Here is a 21501-nt window from a genome sequence, read left to right as displayed (position 1 = left end):
CTTTTATTCTATTAGTTTTCATTTAGAATTTAGTAAGGTTGATTAAATGGTCACGACTTTTAATACTTTATGTTCTTAGACACAATGAAGAAAAAGAACATAAATTTGATCGATTTAGTAAGTCACATGATTAAGGAAGAATAGTAAAAGAGATATCATGATTAGTTTGGATATAAATGGATCAAAACTACATTGTTTGGAGGGTTCTATATATAAGCTTAGATACATGACAGCCACATATTCCCTAAGCTCATATATATATATATATATATATATATATATATATATATATATATATAATTTGAATTAAGTCCACTTAGCATGAATTGATATGTATTAGACAATCAGAGAGACATAGTTCGCATGCCAAATTACTTTCACAATTTCAAAAGTTCATCAATTGTCACTTCGTTCAACGGTTCGTATACCAAATCGTCATTTTTCGTTTTGATGCTTGTTAATCTTTATGATTGATATAAACACAATCTGATTATGGTCTTTGGTTTTGATTGCTTATTAAACTTGAAATTATTTTTTTTGCGTAAGTAGAGTTTGTTATTTTGATAGATCGGCGATGGGCCGGGAAAAAGCCCAAAATCTAAAGGAGGGGAGGATTTGATTCCCTGCATCTGTCGGGAATGAGGATGAGGTTAAATACTCGGGATGGGTACATGGATAGTCAACCCCTCCCTATTTTCATCCATACTAACGTTCACGAATGTAGATACATTCACACAGTCTACACACATGTTAGATCATCACACATTCAATCAGCCTAATTATGTATACACACTTCAAATATGCAAGGGTCGTACATCACTATGCAATTGTAACATCAAATCAACATTGGTCGTATATACCAACACATGATTACACAATGTCAATTGATCTCGATAAGCTATTTCTGGTTTTTCAACTTGTAATAATTAATTTTGATTGCAAATTCTAAATTTTGATTTTTCGCTTAATTATTATGTTGATAAATGATTTTCTATTTTTAACAACGTTCATTGAGTTATCTAATGTGACTAGTGATTTATCGAATGACAACAAGCTAAAAGACGATTTGAATGGTGACAAGTTATGTTGATTTTGGTATGAACATGAACATGAAATGTAGAGAGAGAAAGAAGAAGAAAAGAGATGGAATCTGTTTTCTTATTATTTCTCTGTTAACTAACTGATTGCATCTTACAAGTAAAGCGGAAACATTAATACAAGTTAATCACTAACAAACTTGATATAGACGCTTAACCAACTATCAATCACGTGATAAACACGTGAAGTTATTAACAAATAGTTGTTAAGACTAACTGATATACCAACACCCCCCCCCCCCTCAAATTGGAGAGTGTTGAGCTCCCAATTTGTTTAATAGAAAATGATGTTGCTTGCTTGGTAATGATTTTGTGAATAAATCTGCAAGTTGAAGATTAGTAGGGACATGTTTTAAGGATATTAAACCATCTTGAAGTTTTTCCCGGACAAAATGGCAATCTAACTCAACATGCTTTGTCCGTTCGTGAAATCCAGGGTTCTTGGCAATGTGAATGGCAGCTTGACTATCGCATTTGACTTCGACTGGAGTAACATTTGGGACAGTAAATTCATGCAATAAACGAGTCAACCATGCCAATTCAACTGTCACTCTTTGCATGCTACGATATTCTGCTTCTGTAGAGGATAAGGAAACTGTAGTTTGTTTCTTTGACTTCCATGCAATGGGGTTGTTTCCAAGAAGTATTATCACACTTCTTCTAGATTGAGGACATGAAGCCCAATCAGAATCATAGTAGGCTTGTAACGAATAATCATTGGACTTGTTCATCAATAAACCTTGATTAGGATCATTTATGATATATTTTAGAACATGTTTAGCAGCATCAAGGTGTGGCTTTCTTGGATCAGACATAAATTGACTTCGATGCTGAACAGCAAAAGCCAAATCGGGTCTAGTGTAGACTAAAAAATTAAGCTTGCCCACAAGTCTCCTGTAAAGTTCCGGTTCTTCCAAAACTTCCCCTTGTCCTAAAAGTGGTTTGGAATTGGTTGGAAGAGGACAAGCAACAGTTCCATTGCAATCGAATTCTTTCAAAATTTCATTTGCAAATTTCCTTTGTGTAAGAATCACCCCCAAATCAGAATATAACACTTCAATGCCAAGGAAAAAATTTAAATGACCAAGATCTTTAATTTTGAAGGTAGAATCAAGGAATTGTTTTAAACTTGTAATTTCTTCTTCATTGTTGCCCGTCACCATAATGTCATCAACGTAAACAGCAACAAATGTAACATACTTGTCATCATGTTTGAAAAATAATGAATAATCATTCTTTGAATGCTGATATCCTTTAGTCTTTAAAGCAAATGTCAACTTTTCATACCATTGCCTAGATGCTTGTTTAAGACCATATAAGGATTTCTGTAAAAGACAAACTTGATGTGAATTAATAAGTTTTAAACCAGGAGGAGGTTTCATGTAAATTTCTTCATGCAATTCTCAATGAAGGAATGCATTATTCACATCTAGTTGATATAATGGCTATTCTTTCTTTACAGCGGTTGCAATTAATACCCGGATTGTTGTCATTTTCACCATAGGAGAGAAAGTTTCATTGTAATCTATTCCAGCTTTTTGAGTGAACCCTTTTCACAACTAATCTTCCTTTATATCTTTCCACTTCCCCATTAGCCTTGTATTTAACCTTGTAAACCCATTTGCAACTGATGGGCTTCTTTCCTTTAGGAATATCAACTAAAGTCCAAGTGTTATTAGCTTCAAGTGCTTCAAGTTCCTTATTCATGGCTTCTTGCCATTCAGGGATTGATGCAGCTTCATCATAAGAAGATGGTTCTATGATCTTAGACATGTTGTGAAAAGATTGTTGGCTCTGTTCAGATAAAGAACTAAAACATACATGTTTGGGCTGATGAGTGTGTGTGACAGTGTGTATACATGATGCAAAGTGAGGACAAAAATCATCTAAATTTGTAACAGAGGCATTGTTACAAATGTAGTCCTTTAAATGGGCAGGGGTAATAGGAACTCGTTCAGATCTTCTAGGAACAAAGTTGTTAGTTGAATTTTGAACTTGTAAAGGAGAAGAGGATGGATCAGGTGATGAACTGATACTATCTTCAAAAGGAGATAGACTTGGTTGTGGTGAAAACACAGGGGTAGAATGGTCATTGTGAAGTTGAAAAGGGAAAATATCTTCATGAAATACTACATCCCTGGAAATAACAATCTTCTTGGTTTCCAAATCATACAATTTGTAAGCTTTCTTTCCAAATGGATAACCAATAAAAATACAAGGTATTGATCTTGGTTGTAGTTTATCCCTGTTATGTTGTAAAGTATTAGCATAACATAAACATCCAAATGTTCTCAAATGGTCATAAGAAGGTTGAGTACCATAGAGAAGTGAGAATGGAGATTTACCATGAAGGATTTTCGAAGGGAATCTATTTATAAGAAAAGTAGCAGTTAAAACGCAATCTCCCCAAAATCTAAGGGGTAATTTGGACTGAAAAAGAAGAGCTCTGGAAGTTTCTCACAAGTGTTTGTGTTTTCTTTCAACAACTCCATTCTGTTGATGGGTATATCTACAACTTGTTTGATGAATGATACCTTTTTGTTGTAGAAAAGAAATCCCTTCATTACTTGACCCCAATTCAAAAGCATTGTCGGTTCTTAAGACCTTTAATTTTCTCCCAAATTGGGTCTCAATCATTTCAATAAATCCTTTGATTTCCTCAAATGCATTGCTCTTTGTACTAAGTAAATGAGTCCATGTAGCTCTTGAGTAATCATCCACAATGGTCAAAAAGTATGAATGATTATCATAAGTTTTAGTGTGATAGGGGCCCCATGTATCAACATGAATCATTTCAAAAATTGTTAAGTATGAATAGAACTAATGGAAAATGGGAGTTTGTGTTGTCTAGCTTTAGAACAAACTTCACAAGAATCACAAGAAGTATCAATGAAATGTGATTTATTAAGCAAATCAAGAGTTTTTAACTTGTACATAGGAAGATGGCCAAGTCTTTTATGCCAGACAGATACAGAAATTGTTTTAGAAACAACATTACAAGATGGAAACAAAACGGATGAATGAAATTTTGGTGTTGAAGTAACAGAAAGTACTACTCCTTCATTGCTATTGGAAGTTGATTGAAGAAAATAGAGCCCAACACGATGTCTACCAAGAACCAGAGGCCTCTTCTAAGAAGGGCCCTGCAACAAGAAACAAGAATGTTCTGAAAAAACAACTAAAGATCTTAATTGTCTGCACAATTTGGCTATGGAAAGAAGATTGAATTTGAATAAAGGGACATAAAGAACATGATGAAGTATAACAGATTCGGCTAAGACAACACTCCCAAACTCATGAGCATTAGTTTGTTGACCATGTGGTAAAGTGATACGATAAGGATTTTTGAGCTTTTGAATATTAATAAGAGCAGATTTATTGAAACACATATGATCATTGGCCCCTGAATCTATTATCCAAGTCATTGTATTAGTTTCAAGACAATGACATTTAATTGGATAATCAGAAATATCTTGGGAGAATAAAGCATTACCAGCCAAATTTGCAAAGACTTGTGGAGATTCTTGTCCAACATTGTTGTCATTAAGCTTGCTCAATAGAGAACACAATTGGTGATACTGATCATTGGAGAGTTCTTGCATGGAATGAGTCGAAGTTGAAGACTCTTTAGGACCATCTTGTGATGTAAATTGACCAGAAACATTAGCAACAACCTTGTTCTTGTTGAACTTAAAATCCTTTGGGAATCCAATCAGTCTATAACATTTATTGGTTGTATGACCACTTTTCTTACAGAAAGAACATGATAGACCCTTCTTGTTCTCATTTGTGGATTTGAAATTGTTTGTTGTAACATTGGATCTTGTATTCATTGAAGCAGATTCAGGAAAAAAATGTGATGGAGATTGTACCTCACGTTGCTTCTCATCTTGAATGAGAAGAGAATAGGCCTTGGTAATTGTGGGAAGAGGATTCATCATCAGAATACTTCCTCTAATAGCACTGTAATCTCCATTTAGTCCCATTAGAAACTTGATAAGCTTTTGATTTTGTTGAAGTTCTTGCATCTCATGAGCTGCAGAGCAAGTACAGTTGGGAATGATCGAAAGAGCACTTAATTCATCCCAATATTTCTTCAATTTTGTGAAATAACTAGCCAAATCGCTAGTTCCTTGAGTGAGATCTGAAATTTCCTTTTGAAGTTGATACAGTTTTGCACCATTCGATTGACCAAAACGATCATTAAGATCTTTCCAAACTTCTTCATCAGTGGATGAATAGAGAACAGATTCAACAATGTCACTAGAGAGGACATTCAGAATCCATGACATCACCATGTCATTGCATCGTTGCCAGAGATCAAAATTGATGTAATTCGTGGAAGGTTTAGTTACTTTACCATTGACAAATCCCAATTTGTTCTTTGCTGATAGTGCAATTGTAATCGCCTTCTTCCACGATCCAAAATTTGGATCCATCAAATTGTTTGGTAACTAATTGCATACCAGGATGATCTGAGGGATGAAGATAGAGTGGATCTAAAGAAGTAATTTGAGTTCTAGCGGAATTAGAACTTTCAGGTACTGTTCCAGTCGACGCCATTGAAGCAACAGATGAAGAAGACGAATTAAACAGATCTTAATGAAAAAGATGAATCAAACTTTGAGCATGAATCAGATTCAGCTCTGATACCATGTTGATTTTGGTATGCACATGAACATGAAATGTAGAGAGAGAAAGAAGAAGAAGAGAGAAAGAAGAAGAAGAGAGATGGAATCTGTTTTCTTATTATTTCTCTGTTAACTAACTGATTGCATCTTACAAGTAAAGCGGAACATTAATACAAGCTAATCACTCACAAACTTGATATAGAAGCTTAACCAACTATCAATCACGTGATAAACACGTGAAGTTATTAACAAATAGTTGTTAAGACTAACTGATATACCAACAAGTTAACAGACGAAATCTTGAATGACAACTTAATAAAAACATCATGAGTTTCATGGAACATGTACATATACTTTATTCTCAATCTATCTTCCATGAATTTGTACTGATTTAAAGGTTTTGTGTAGTCACACGCAGACACGCTTGATGAAATCTCAAAACCTACACGGGAGAGCATGGTTGAGTCTCCAACATTTGATTATATTTTTGCGACTATACCATCGTCCAAGTACAAGATAAAAGTGAAATATGGGGTATCTTTCGGTTATCAAAGAAGACATGCAAAAAAATTTATTGCTTTGGCTCTAAAAAAAAATCTACATAGAAACATGGTCATACAATTTTCGGACGACTAAATGAAGAAGTCATAAAGCGTTATTCATGAAAGAGCAAGCCATATTTTTTTAATTTGCTATATTGACAAGTAAGCACATCCCAATCATTTATCGAGCTTGATTCCACTGAGAAATTCATGGCTATGCTCACTATGTATGAAAACAAGAAATAATTAACTATTTATGTGACAACAAAGAATAACATCTGGTCAAATAACCTCGGCTTCACTAGTGAATGTGAACCCATTAACACATGCACTTTTGAGTGATCTTTTTTTTTTTGTGAAAATATGTTTTTTTTTTTTTTTTTTTTGCAACTATTATATTGATTACAGACAAGAATCTTATGTAAAGAAGCCGTAGCAACATGAAAATGGTAACATGGATTGTAAGCTCACTATGTATGAGAACTTCATTAAAAACAAACAGGGAGTACAAATGCCCCAGCGATCCTTGATGTTGAGATGTTTTAAGAACTATATCACACCCAAATTCTGATGGAAAAAAGATCACACATCAGAAATGTAGAAGATAAAACCTTGAATCAAAGTCTCTCCTCTTGATTTCTTAATTTGCAAATGTGGAAATTAAATTCTTCCTCTTCGAAATTGAAATTGAACATGCAATTATAATTAAACAAGTGTGGGTTAGGAAAATGGTGGAATGAGCCTTGTTCGTGAGTGAAAGTGCGACATTAAATGCTTCATTGTTTGATCGAAAGTGAACGACAGTGAGCTATATGCTTTTTGCAAACATCAATGGAGGTTTAGGAACATGTATATATGCTCACGTGATGGGATTCAAGGGTTACTGACAATTTGGTCAATCCTTTTCTTTAATATATTTAATAGTGGTAGTTTGGTCAAAGAACTTTTTCTTCTTAAGTTACAATGTTTTTAAGATAGGTAATTTGATTATAAATGGTTAAAAAATGATTTCTAGGTTATAACTTATAACAAATACACTCCCCATCCCAATCACCCAACACCATCTTTTCAAGATATAAATAAAAATTAATAAAACAACACCTCCTGTTTTACACAAAAACAAAAAACACACAAAATAAAATAATCCAACATTTTAACAAATCCCATATTAAACAAACAAGAACTAACCACTTCTAACATCTCCTATTCGACTTATAAAACACGTCCTATCCCCTCCCCTCCCCTCTCCTCTTTCCTTCACCACCATCTCCTATCTTTCACATATCACCATTTTGTATAATAATAATAAAATAAAAAAAAATAAAAAAAAAAAAACAAAACAAATCCAAATTCAACATAATATATACTCCCACCATAATATAAAAAAACCATCGCTTTCCATCAATCACTCAAGTCAAAACTATCACTGCGAGAGCTACTAGCATTTCGGCTGTGTAAAGAGAGGCCCCTCATGTGTCCACCAAGGGCAGAACCGTCATTTTTGTTTTCTTGAAAGAATTTCTCCCTTTCAACATGTTTTGCAGGCGGCGGTGGGATTGTCACGGCGGCAGACGGGCGGGTTGTGGCGGCGGTAGTGGTGGTGGTGGTTGGTTCTTGTTTTGGCTCCAAAGTGAGTGGTCTGTTAAGCCTATCTGGTGGAAAAGACGTTAATACCCCTAATGGGCGATCTGTTTGGTGGTTTTCAGCTTCGGGTCTTACGCGCGCTTTTCCTTTCCTCATCCTGTTAAGTTTGCAATTTCTTAGTTTTTATAAAACTTTGGGTTAATATCATAAAAGACCTATATATTGTTTTTTTTTCCAAATTAATCCCAACTTTACCTTTTTCCTAAAAAAGACCTTGAATTTTTCTATTTTTACCGATTTGGCCCTTTTAGTAGGTTTACCCATAATCTTCCAGTTTTAAACAGTTTTTCCGAGAAAAAAAAAAAAAAAACCCTCAATTTTTTATTTTTTTCCAAAAAATCCTTTGCATTTGACAATTTTTTTCGAAAAAAAAAAGTTGAGGGTTTTTTCGGGAAAAAAAATCTAAAACCATAAGATTACTGGCAAACTTGCTAAAATGGACAAATAAAATAAAGGGTTAATTTCATAAAAGACCTTATATTTTGTGGCTTTTCCAAATTAAACCTCAAAAAAAAAATTTGCCTGAAAAACACCTTGTATTTTTCATTTTTTCCAAAAAGCCCTCAACTTTGTATTTTTTTCCAAAAAAAACCCTCAAAATTCTATAACTGCTTCCAAATAAGCCCTCACCTTTTTTAGTTTTTCTCGAAAAAACCTTCACATTTTACAAATTTTTTTTGGAAAAAAATAACTAAAAGGGCCAGATCGGAAAAAGTGAAAAAAAGCTAAAAATTAATTTGAGGTTTAATTAGGAAAAAACACAAAATATAACATCTTTTATGAGATTAACACCTTTTTTTCCAAAAAAAAAAACCCTCAATTTTTTATTTTTTCAGAAAAAACCCTCAATTTTTTCATAAAAAAACAAAAGTCAAGTGTTTTCCAAAAGAAAAAAAGAGTATAAAATTGGAAGATTACTCATAAGCCTTCTAAAAGTGCCAAACCATAAAAAATGAAAAAATGCAAGGACATTTTCAGGAAAAAAAATAAAGTTAAGGTTTAATCCGTGAAAAAACCTAATGTATAGGGTCTTTTATGATAATAACCCTAAACTTTTTTAAAAAATATAAATTAAATAAGTTGGAAATATAAATATGAGTAAATTACTGAAATGGTCCCTATGGTTTGGTCAAAATTACACGTTTGGTCCCTAACTTTTTTTTTGCACTTGGATCGTCCCTGTGGTTTGATTTTGTTGCCTTTTTCGTCCCTTACATACATAAAGTTAGGGACCAAACGTGCAATTTTGACCAAACCATAGGGACGATTTTAGTAATTTACTCTACAAATATACCTTCTGAAGAGTTGTTCAGGGTCTTCTTCTTCTGGATCTTCATGGTCAATTTGGTTGACTGCAGGTGTTGGTGTATCTGAAATAAGATTATCGTGTCTTGAAAGTGCCTTTTGAAGTTGATCATTTAATTCAATTGCTTGAGATATTGTCTTTTCATCCCTAAAAAAGAAAAATAAAATATAAATTAGCATCTTCATAATCATATTTTATTTCTTTTACATATATTATATAAATATTTATTGAAACATAAATCTTACCTAGAAGTAACTGCAAGATGCATAACTCGTTGTTTATGAAACGAACATTGTTCCACAAGATCCAGAGTGAACTCATCCTTAGCTTGCTAAAAAAATAAATTTAAAGTAACAATTAAATATTAAAATATTCAAATATTAAATAATAATTCAAGTATTAAACTTAAATACCTCTGGATGTCTAGTATCAATGGCATCAAGAACATCTCTCAACACTTCTAGTGCAGATCCAGCTTTTTGAATAATACTATTTCAAGAAGAAAAAAAAAATGGTAACAAAGATTCTCCAGACATAGAAAATTACTATTTTACCCCTACACATACCAAGAATCAGGAACAGCTTTTTGAATAATATTATTTCAAGAAAAAAAAATGGTAGTAACGATAACAAAAATAAACCTTTAAAACCAATTACAATCTACAAAATTCTCTAGACATAGAAAATTACCATTTTACCCCTACACATACCTAGAATCAGGAACAGCTTTTTGAATAATACTATTTCAAGAAAAAAAAAAACGGTAGTAACAATAACAAAAACAAACCTTTAAAACCAATTACAACCTACAAAATTCTCCAGACATAGAAAATTACTATTTTACCCCTACACATACCTAGAATCAGGAACAGCTTTTTGAATAATACTATTTCACGAAGAAAAACGGTAGTAACAATAACAAAAACAAACCTTTAAAACCAATTACAGTCTACAAAATTCTCCATACATAGAAAATTACTATTTTACCCCTACACATACCTAGAATCAGGAACAACTTGTGGGACAGTTGGTGGAGCACTCCTATCATGTCCATTGATCACAACTTCACCATTACTTGAATTACTTTTACTGCTGTCTGAAGCTGTTGAATTGTTTTTAGGAAGAACTTCAGGTGTTTGAGAGAATTGTACTCCAGCACTCTGACAAATTCAAAAAGTCAAAAGTCAAAAGTCAAAAGTCAAAAGTCAAGACAAAAGTCAATATAGTCTTATATATATACTTACCACTAAATCATAGTATGCAGAGTAATACTGAGGGAACCTTCCGGAAGCTCCACCAAGAGATGTTTGTGTAGCATCTAGAAGAAGAAATATCTTCTCTCGTACAGGTAGATTGGAGTTTGACTGAAAAAAGAGAAAAAAAAAATTTAATATGAAAAATGAAAAATGTTACATAACCTATAATTTATAAAGACTTGATATACCTTTTTCTTGACTATTTTAACAAGTACAGGTAGCAAGCCAGTGTCAATCACTTGTGTATGAATTGGTTCTCCAATATTATTCATCAACACCTCCAGCAACTGGGAATAAAATATTATAAAGATATAAAAAATTGCTCTAAAGAAGTGAAAATGTTGATTATATTGTGTAAAAGGTAAAAACATGTGTTAAAGTTAAACTTACCATAACAGTAAATAGTTGAGTATCTTTGCTTTTGCTTCCCAAACGTTTTTTGATGGCTTTAATGACATCTTTGGCTTGCCTGTAAATTACAACAAATGAAAATGAAAAGTATATAAAACCTAAATTCATTAATAGTAGTAAAAATAAGGTGGAAAGTTGTAAATGGTGTATTGATAATGTTCTTTCTTTGGTTTTTATATATAGTTTCCCTAAGTAAAAGAAAGCACACATTTATGACCATTCTTTTCTTCAATTATTATGGATACAAACATGGAAAGATTATTGGGGGAATATTAAAGAGGAAAGTTTCAATGCTATTTTACATGGTAAGAAACAAAGTAAATTTATATGCACAAAAAGAAAGATAAGATTTGGTTTTTTTACCTATGATCATTTGCAACTAATTCACAAATTTCAATGCTTTTGGTCCAATCCATTTCTGATAGTTTCTCACTTGTTGCTGCATTAACAAGTTCAGCTGCCATTTCTAATAGTATCTGAGGTAAACAAGAAGCAAGAAAGAAAGTTCATCACTTGCAATTTTTAACATATCAGAAGAAAAAATTGTATCCGAGTAATTTGCCAGATAAAATTTGACCACACACATATGATCAGATAATCTATAGAGAAAAGCCGATGAATACATGTTTCACCACAACCATTGATTTAGGATAAACTATGAGAACGTTTTGATAAAGTATGATTACTGTTTTGACATCGATAAGTTCATCATCACTTCATAGCTAAATAACATAATCTTTACTCCATATCTCTTCTCGTTTGCTTCCTCCGTTTCAGAAATTTAAAATTACTGATCAGTTTAACAGCGATGATGATGAAGATTTAACAAAATGCTTACCACATCAATTACTAAACCTAAAAAGCAGGTTTTTTTCAAGACCCATGCTAAATTAGCATAAATCAAACGAATTCATCGTTATCACCGAAAATCAAGCCAATAAAGTGCAGAAAGAATCGAAATCAGAGCAGATAGCTTTGCAATCAAACAATAGAACAGTTCAAATCATTAAAAAAAGATAAATCAGAGCATCAATCTAAGTGGTTACCTTCAAAATCAGCAAAGAAGAACAGTATACAGCTTGAAAGATGCTAAAGCCCTAAGATCGCTTCAACATTCGATAATCAATTCATCAGAATCTCAAAGAGGAAACCGAAAAGGGTCTAGAGAAAGATGAAATACAAGATGAATGTAGGTTAGAGAGAGAGAATACAGACAGATGGATATACAGATGTGTATGTGAAAAAGAAAAAAAAAATGTGAAGGGGTTTTGTGGGTGTGAAAATGGAGAGGGGTAAGGTAGGAAAAGGCACGAGCGTATGTCTTCTGAATTACATACACACTGACACACTGGATACAGCACAAGTAAAGCACTGATGCTGCTGTCTGATACCGTCACCTGCGGGTTATTTTATTTGACACGCGTCCTTTTCATCGTCCTTTCCTTTTTCTTTTCCTTTTTCTTTTTCTATTTTTTTTACTTTTCTTGTTAGGCTGTATACCCACGCGCCTCTACCGATTTCCGCATCGCTTTTTTCGCATACATAATGATGGAGTAAATTACAGTTTTGGCCCCTACCTTGGGCACTCGTTTGCTGCATAGTTCAACGAAAATAGATAATCTCAGTTCAAATGGGAGAGGCTAACAACCATCTATCTCTTCTAACCTCATTTACATGGTATAAAAGTGTTCTTGTTGGTAGGTTTTTTTGGAATATCTATCACTAATTATGATGGGTGTTGTATTGTTGTCACCTCATCACCAAATACAATTATATTAGGTTGAGGGGTATCCTTACGTATGATTTGTGAGTGAAGATAAGGTCACCTCATTATTTAACTATTCTACAACCAATCTATTGGGTTGTGGAAATGGTATCACTAGTGGGGAGGTAGTAAAGAGGCAAAAAGAAGAGAGAAAATGTGAGGCAAAGAAGAAAGAACCAATCAAATTGGTCGTCTTCCTCCATCTCCGGTACCACGTCACAACCAATTGGTTGGCTAGCCACGTAGGACGTCACACGTCCTTTAGTCCACCATGCCGGACAGCCTTAGGTTGTTATATTCACCACTCCACGTCATTATATTTTTCTTATTTTTGATTCTTCAAATAAAAAAAATATATTTTCTAATTATTTAAAATGTAAAGAGGTAGTGAGAGTTATAAGAGATATAGAGATAGAAAGAAACTAATTGGTCGTTATGATTCGTCTTCCCCACCACAAAACACTACCGACCACTAACAAACGGGGTGGTGTTCACAGATAGTGGTTGTTGCCAAGTGGACCACGAAGGTGTCCATGATATGTATTCTAGTTAGCCTTGGTTCAACATATGGTTTTTATGGTTTCAAAATTAATTATTGTTCGTTTTTTTTTTTTTTTTGTCAATACCATTGGAATTATCTGTTAAGCCTAATATAAAAATATTTTTTTTCCTTTTTTGAAAAAAATAATTAAAATTATAAACTTTAGGGAAAAAACTATATACAAATTTACAAATATTCCTTGTTTTACTCTAGTCGGAGTGTTCTAGTATTCCTTGTTTTATATGTTAATGATGTATTCCTCATACATTCTAGGCTTCAAAAATGATAAAGGTATATCTAGATGCCTTACTAGGTTAAGCCAAACTACCTACATATATAATATCTTGAAAAAATTCAAGATGTGTGACTCTAAGAAGGGGTTTATATCTATGTGGCATGTGGTTTAGCATTGAGCGGAGTTCAATGTCATTGTTTGACTGAGGAACTAGAAAATATGAGTTGCATCTTGTATGTTGATGTAGTGGGATCAATCATGTATGACATGATATGTACTAGGGGTAATGTGCCGTGTGTTTTGAACATAATGAGTCAATATCATGCCAATACTGGAAAGGCTCATTGGATGGATGTCCAAGATAATTCTAAGTATTTAAGAATAACAAAAGAGATGTTCTTGATATATGACGTGAGAAAAAAACTTAAAGTAAAGGGTTAGACTTATGTAAGCTTGCAAACTGATAAAGACGATTCATGTTTATAGTCATGACCTATGTTCTTATTGAATGAAGGAGCGCTGACTTGAAGGAGTTCCAAGCAAGATATCATAATTGATTCAACAATGGAGATCGAGTATATTACAGCTAACAAAGCCACAAAGGATGGTTGTTGATGAAGAAGTTCATTGGAGATCTTGGTGTGGTTCCAAGCATTAAAGATCTCATAGAGATCTACTATGATAACGAGGGTGTAGTCATTTTAGATAAAGAACCTATGCCATATAAATGCACATGACATATACCCAGGAAATATCATTACATTCAAAAGGTTGTGGAAGAAATAGACATTACAGTCAAATGATCTGAATCAGAAGGGAATTTGGTTAATCCATTTGCCAACCTACTGTCACAGACGAAGCATGATTTTGACACTACGTCTATTGACATTAGATTTTCAAATGACTTGGCTTAAGAGATATTATTTTAGTAGATTTGATGTTGATGAACTAAAACAATATGAAATTTTATTATGTAATGATTATTGTGTAACACCCGTTTTCTAGATACGTGTTGTTTTGTGTTGAATTGATTAAGTGTTGATTTAGGGTTTTTGGAGTTAGTGTGTAACTACTTCTAAGGGGTCAATACGTGAGCCAAATCAATAAGTAGCAACGCGAAAAGTGTTTGGTCACGCCGCGAAGCCACCACGACCTAAAACCTTAGGTCTCGGGCCTTGGGCCCTATTTAATGGTGCTAACCTTTAGGGTTTCCCTTATTATTTAGCTTCCTTCATCTGAGACGAAACCCTAACCCCCTTTTATGTTTTAAAGAGATTTGTGAAGTGTTGGTGAGGTGTTTAAGGAAGAAAGGAAGTTTGTAAAGCTTGGAGGAGAGTTTTCCAGTGAAGAATCCACCTTCTTGTCACTTCTTTTACATTGTAAGTCTCAGAATTCCTTGGTTTATTCGATTTCATGCATAGATCTAAGTTTTAAGAGAGTTTTTTTTTGTCACTTGTGGTCATTTTGATCTCATGTTCTTGGAGTTTGAGCATCTCCAGAGCTATAGCATGCAAATGGACATGTTTTTGACCTATAGGAAGAAGAAAGATGAGTGTGCATGTGCCCTCTTCTAACTATGCACAAATTTATGAGCTTTATTGGACGTAATCAAGTTAGAGATGTAGATTTTCTAAGATCTAGCCATTATAATGGATAAAGTTGGAAACTTCATCCATTAAGACACTTTAAAGATTCAAATCTAAAGATCTAAGCCTTAAGCTGAAGAGATTAAGTGACTAAAGGGGTTCCACCAGTGGAATCACGACGCGACCAAGCATAGGTCGCAACGCGAATGTTCGGATGAGTCTGCAACTTTTTGTCATTTAGTGGCTGTGACGCAACTAGAAGCTTGTTGATCGTTGACATTGACTAATCGACCGTTAACTTTGACCGGTTGACTGTTGGTTTTTTGACCAGTTTAACTTTAGGTTATATTTTGTGGGATTAAGTTGTAGGAAGAGGTTTAACCTTTTGTTTGTTATCTAGGTGGTTCGTGAGATCGGTTCGTATGAGTTCGTGAGTGTAGCTGTGATTCGTTAACTACCAATTCAATTGAGTTTTCTCATTATACTATGTATAACAATATAAGTCCAGTGTATGGTAGGATGATGGTGTTCTGTTAGTATGTGATTATATACTAGACTAGGATAGTCTTGTATTAGCATGATTGACAGGTTTGATTGGTTGGGTTATTTGTTAATGTTGGTGGATCGTTGAGTGGATGCCTTAGGGTTGTACATAGTTTAAATTAGATAGCTTGAGAACTCTTAATATAGCCTTATTACATGGATCTTTTCTGATTGATTACTCTCATGTAAGACCATATGTTCGACTGTCTATCTTATTTCTCGACTACGTATGATTATGCATCCATAAGGCGATCTTTCAATATTAGTAGTAACTTTGGTATGTATGTTACTTTGCTTGATTGTATCATATGTTTATATGTTATGTTAAGGGGTTGATGGTGGAACAGTATGAGAGGTGTAACTTGTGAGCCTAAATTACTTAGGGTTGATGGTAGAACAACGTGATATTTGTAAGCCTAGATACCCATAGTTGATGACTAGAATGACACTAGAGCCATTTGTCGTTAGGTGGATCGATACGAGATCCGAGAGACTTGCTTGTATAAGGATCAACACGCGAGCTGGAAGACTTGTTTGTATATAGATCAACATGAGATTTGAGAGACATGTTTGTATGAATTGTGTGTATTGTGGTGTGTGGTATATTGGCAAACTCACTAAGATTTATGCGTAAAGTTGTTGATTCAATGTTTTCAGGTGGTTATGTTGTTAGAGGGAAGTGCCTAGCCTGACTGTACGACACGTGCATCGTTGTTGATCTATGATTTTGACGTCCATTGTTTTTATTATTCTGGTACAATTCATTACTTGAATCTATAACTTTGAAACAAATGGATACTTTGGTTTTATGGGAAATGGTTTTGGATGTTTTACTTATGTTTTTCAGAAGGAAATCTTGGTTTGAAAATCTGGGACGTTACAAGTTGGTATCGGAGCCCTAGTTTGAGGGATTTGGATGAACATTTGTGTGATTCCAAACTCAAACTAGGATCTGATTTTTTTTACAAAGCTTTATGAAAAAGAATTTAATAAAAAGAAGGAAAAATATGATGCGTACAGTCAGTCGATGCTTAGAAAGGAAAATGGTTCCCTCTATACCCATACTTGTTATATCTATTAATTTGTGATCTGTTAGAAATGCATTATATTATGTAGGATGAGGATCTTTCAGGAATTGCATGACAAGAGTTGTCTGATAATTAATATGCCTTGTTGCCTTAGAGTTTGCTTGCTATGTGTTATTTGAAATTCATGCTAATGTTAACTATTTGTTAAGTGAATACTCTAGAATTGTACATAATTAGTATTTGATAGCCTTAAAATTCTTGATCCAGCCGAACCTGAACATGACGTGAAGGTGGATGGACGTAGTCAAGGATTATGACAGCAAGATCTTTTACCATCCGGGTAAAGCGAATGTGGTGGCGGATGCTTTGAGCCGCAAGTCGGCTGGATCTTTGGATAGGGAGATATGTATGAGGATATCAGTTGCTTCACCGCTTTTGGGATTAATCAGGGAGGCTCAGTCCGAGGGAGTTCGGAAGGAGAACTAGAAGCAGGAGAGGATCAGAGGTAAGATTGAAAATTTTGGCACGGATAGTCAAGGGATTTTGACCCGGTGTGGTCGAGCCTGGGTTTCGATGTCTAGTGGGGTCAAACTGTAACGCCCGTAGATCCGGGCAAGTCAAATTAGAGATAATAGGGGTCGAAAATGAATTTTCGACAAAAGATTATTTAGAATAAATAATCTTAACCAAGTTGTAGAATACGTCTCAAGGTTTCCGTACATATAAAGAACGCCGAAATCCGAGTTATAACGAAGAAGTTATGACCCGTCAAAGTTTTACGGCAGAACCGGCACGGCACCGGGAGACATAAATAGTGAATTTACGATAGAGCGACTTTTAGCCTTATCGATCTAAACGAAAGTCGTAGAAAACGTTAAACCGAGAACATGCAAAAAAAGTACGCCCAAATCTGACTTCGTATGAGGAAGTTATTAATTTTCTAAGATTTGGCATAACAGTGCACGATCCGAAACTCGAATTTTAGATCGAGTGGTTTTTGGCCTACGCGACCTAATAGAGAATTGAAGATCTCATTAATAGGAACTCAACGGAAAAAAGACAGACGAAAACGGAGTCTGTATGTAGAAGTTATGAATTTTACGCGGACATTTAACAGTATAATCTCCTCGTACGGTTAAATTTAAGATCGGTCGAGAATTAGCCGACGGAGTCAAAATGAAAGTTGTAGATCTTATTTTTACCTACGTGTGGATATAAAGAACGTCAAAAACGGAGGTCGTATGTGAAAGTTACGGATTTTAGAAGTCGGAAGTGTGTTGTGCGAAAATGGGTGATGTGGCTTAATCTTGGCCATTGCTTTCTCCCCAAGTCTTGCCACTAGATGGTGACATGTGGCACCAAGTTCAGCCATTTTTCACCCTATAAATAGAACCTCTCCCATCCTCATTTTCTTCACACCTTTCCCATTCTTTCTTCTCTTTACTCTCTCTCTAGAACCTCTCTCTAGCCTCGAAACCCCCCGAAAAGCCTAGGGAACCTCCCTAGCACGAGGCGGAAGCCCCGGAGTGCTCGACGGCTCCGAGAAGAAGAGCTTTTCGGCTCGGGAACGCTGCTCCAAGCAAATCCCGGTTTTCTATAAAACTCACTGTAAGTGAGCTACGCCTACACTATTTTTAATATATCGTTTATTTAATTATAGTAGCGTTATTAGGAACTTATAATAAATACTTGGGCTATTATTATGGGTTATATAAGTATTGTTTAACACTTATATAATAGTAATAATAGCTAGACTATTAATTAGTCTCGGCGAATAATAGACTAAACTCTAGTGGTAATAATACTAGGTTTCGTCGAAGGAAATTATTTTTAAGAAGCGAAGCGCTGTCTGAGTTCGGAATCACCACCTTTTCAGGTGAGTGCATAGTTACTTTCATCTTACACATAGATATGAAGTATTTTAAATAAATTACGTGCTATGTGTGCATATTATCTGTATACTTGCTATCTATGCTGGATGAACGATTTTATACATGTTTTAAATGATTTAAACTGTATATATATCTACGAGAATATGTTGGGTAAAACATGGGTAGATGTAATAGATGGAATATGAGTTGGATGATGAGTTGAGAGGTGTTATAGACCACGAGGTAAGTGTGAGAGGTGGACGATGTGAGAAGCCTTTGCCAAATGATGGCCCCGTCATCTAGCAGAGTATGGATGACAACCACAGACTATTCTAGACAGTCCAGTGGAACACTGGCAGGCTCGCAACCTGTAGGTGTTGTGAACGATGTGTTCACCGGTGTACTCTAAAAACCCATTGACATGTATTGCGAGTGGACTCTCGAAAACTATACTGTCAATAAACGAGATAACCCTAGCACCTATGCTCGAAGGACAATACTGGTAGCTACGCCTCACATAGAATGTCACAATTCTGGCAGCTGCGCCTAAGTGATAGAACTAGCAGCTGTGCTTGACAGCTGTGTCATTGACAACGATGGACTTCGTGCCGATTCCTTAGGATGATCCTTAGGAATGAATGAAGGAGGAATAATTGATTCTTAGGGTAGATCCTTAAGAGTAAAGAAGATAATGGGGATGGGTAATTGGGTTGATCGTTTGATGTTTAAACATAATAATTATATTATTGTGGGTTGAAAACCCTATGTACTCACCAGGTTTCCCAACCTGACCCACTCAGTTTATTTGTATCACAGGTGTCGATATGAAGTTACATTACACTGAGAGATTTAAAAGAGATGTAGATCACTAGTGTAAATGAATGTAACTTCTGTTTATGCTTATGTTTCTGTATTAACGATGACATCCCAAATGTTTTAAAATGAATAAAAATACATTTCTTCGGAAATTATTTGATAACGTATTTATCATGTTTTTCTGGGAACAAATTCCGCAAGATTTTTATTAAAAGAAGTACTCTGATTTTTATAAAGCATAAACAAAATCGGTCTTTTCTGGACGTGAAAATGGGGATGTCACACAAACAGATTGTGTTAGAGGAGGCTCATAAGTCTCACTTTTGTATTCATCCGGGGGCCACCAAGATGTATCGGGATTTGAGATTGAGCTATTGGTGGCCATATATGAAGAGAGATATAGCCTGGTATGTTCAGAGATGCATGACCTACAGGATGGTCAAGGCTGAGCATCAGAGGCTGCATGACAAGTTGCAGCCTCTGGAGGTTCCCATGTAGAAATGAGAGCAGATTTCGATGGATTTTAACACCAAGTCTCCAAGGACGGCAAAGGGTTTTGATGTTATCTGGGTCATCATGGATCGATTGACCAAGAGTGCCCACTTTTTGGCTATCCGGAACAGTTCTTCGGCCGAGAAGTTAGCCGATGTATATGTTCGTGAGATCGTTTCTCACCATGGGGTTCAGGTCTCCATTGTTTCAGACCGTGATGTTCGGTTCACCTCCCGTTTTTCGCAGAAGTTCCATGAGGAACTGGGCACGATGTTGCACTTCAGTACTGCTTATCATCCGCAGACTGACGCCCAGACTAAGCAGACGAGGCATACCCTTGAGGATATGTTGCGGGCCAGTGTTATCGACTTTCGTGGGAGTTGGGAATCCTACCTCGCGGAGTTCTCCTACAACAACAGTTATCACTCTAGCATTGGTGCTCTGCCTTTTGAGCTCTTGTATGGGCAGAGATGTCGCACCCTGATTTGTTGGGGCGAGGTTGTTCATAGGGTTATGGTAAGGACCGAAGTAGTCCTTAAGACCATGAAGTTTATTCAGCAGATCAGGCAGAGACTACAAACTGCTCAGAGTCGGCAAAAGAGCTATGCTGACCGGCGCCGATCCGAGTTGGAATTTCAGGTCAGCGATATGGTATTACTGAAGGTCTCACCTTGGAAAGGTGTGATACACTTCAGGAAAAGGGGAAAGTTTGAGTCCCCGGTATATTGGGCCGTTTTGGGTGATTGTCTGGGTTGGCAAGGTTGCTTACAGGTTGGAGCTACCTGAGGAGCTTAGTCAGATTCACAGCACTTTCCATGTTTCGCAGCTGCGAAAGTGCGTATTGGATGAGGATGCAGTGGTTTCCTTGGATGATATTCAGGTCGATGAGCTCCTGAACTATGTTGAGAGACCAGTGGCTATTGTGGAAAGAAAGATGAAGATCTTGCACAACAAGGAAATACCTTTGGTCAGGGTGCAGTGGCAGCATCAGCGAGGCTCCAAGTGGACCTGGCCAGGAGCCGAAGGATGAGATGTGGGAACATTATCCAGAGTTATTCGCCGCAGCAGACCTCGAGGACGAAGTCTAGATCAAGTGGGGAGAATTGTAACATCCCGTTGTTAAGGTACTTCTAAATTCATTCCTATAATTTTTTTATGACATTTTGGTCCCTAAGTCCAAAAGAATGTGTCCATTGGAGGCCCTAGTGGTAAAATTGTAAATTTGGAGGAATGGGAGAACGTCATGCGTACGTACGTGCGCTTAGCGTACTAGGGCGCGCCCTAGTACGCTGTGCGTACATCAGCGTACGTGGGGCGTACTCGCCAGGTGTAGAAACCCTAAATTTTAGGGTTAAGCCCCTATATAATCATACTTATAGCCTCATTTCCCTCACCTATTTAGCCTCTACTCTCTTTGAGACGTTTTTGCAAACCCTAACCCTTGAGTGTGTGTGTTTTGAACTTAAGTGTGTATTCTTGGTGTACTGAAGGAAGAAAGAAGATTCATTGAGGAGGCTTGGTGTGGAAGCAACCTTGTAGATATGGGATCTTTGTCTCTTTGGGAAGCTCCAGAAGGTATAAAGCTTTGATCTTGACTTGTATTTCCTTAAGATCTAGCCATGTGAAGTTTTATGAGTTTTTAGTCCATTTTCTTCGACTTAATGAGTAAAAGCTACTCTAAGACCAAAAGAGCTGTCCTTTCATAAGATTTAAGGTGCATTAAGTCGTAAAAATGTT

At 35.5% G+C, this 21501-nt stretch overlaps 1 protein-coding gene across 1 annotated transcript; it reads right to left on the bottom strand.

The window, feature by feature from the left end:
- Positions 1 to 7335: 7335 nt before the first annotated feature.
- LOC145159926 (ENTH/VHS/GAT family protein) lies at positions 7336 to 12212 on the bottom strand. Its single transcript, XM_079078982.1, has 10 exons — positions 11934 to 12212; positions 11251 to 11363; positions 10867 to 10945; positions 10665 to 10763; positions 10465 to 10584; positions 10220 to 10380; positions 9634 to 9709; positions 9466 to 9551; positions 9209 to 9367; positions 7336 to 8011 (listed from the first exon to the last, which is right to left on the bottom strand). Exons 2-10 carry the CDS (start codon positions 11349 to 11351, stop codon positions 7672 to 7674), a joined length of 1221 nt encoding a protein of 406 aa, XP_078935108.1. The 5' UTR covers positions 11352 to 11363; positions 11934 to 12212; the 3' UTR covers positions 7336 to 7671.
- Positions 12213 to 21501: the final 9289 nt, after the last annotated feature.

This window comes from Lactuca virosa, chromosome 1, assembly GCF_052849685.1.
Source record: "Lactuca virosa cultivar CGN04683 chromosome 1, Lactuca_virosa_CGN04683_v6, whole genome shotgun sequence".
Classification (NCBI taxonomy): domain Eukaryota; kingdom Viridiplantae; phylum Streptophyta; class Magnoliopsida; order Asterales; family Asteraceae; genus Lactuca; species Lactuca virosa.
This window is presented reverse-complemented; position numbering and strand designations above follow the sequence as displayed.

Coding starts and splice junctions, on each gene's coding strand:
- LOC145159926 (XM_079078982.1), bottom strand. CDS start 11,351: ATGGCAGCTGAACTTGTTAATGCAGCAACAAGTGAGAAACTATCAGAA. Junction 9,552..9,633: donor TTGATACTAGACATCCAGAG/GTATTTAAGTTT, acceptor TTATTTTTTTAG/CAAGCTAAGGATGAGTTCAC. Junction 9,368..9,465: donor CATCTTGCAGTTACTTCTAG/GTAAGATTTATG, acceptor TTTCTTTTTTAG/GGATGAAAAGACAATATCTC.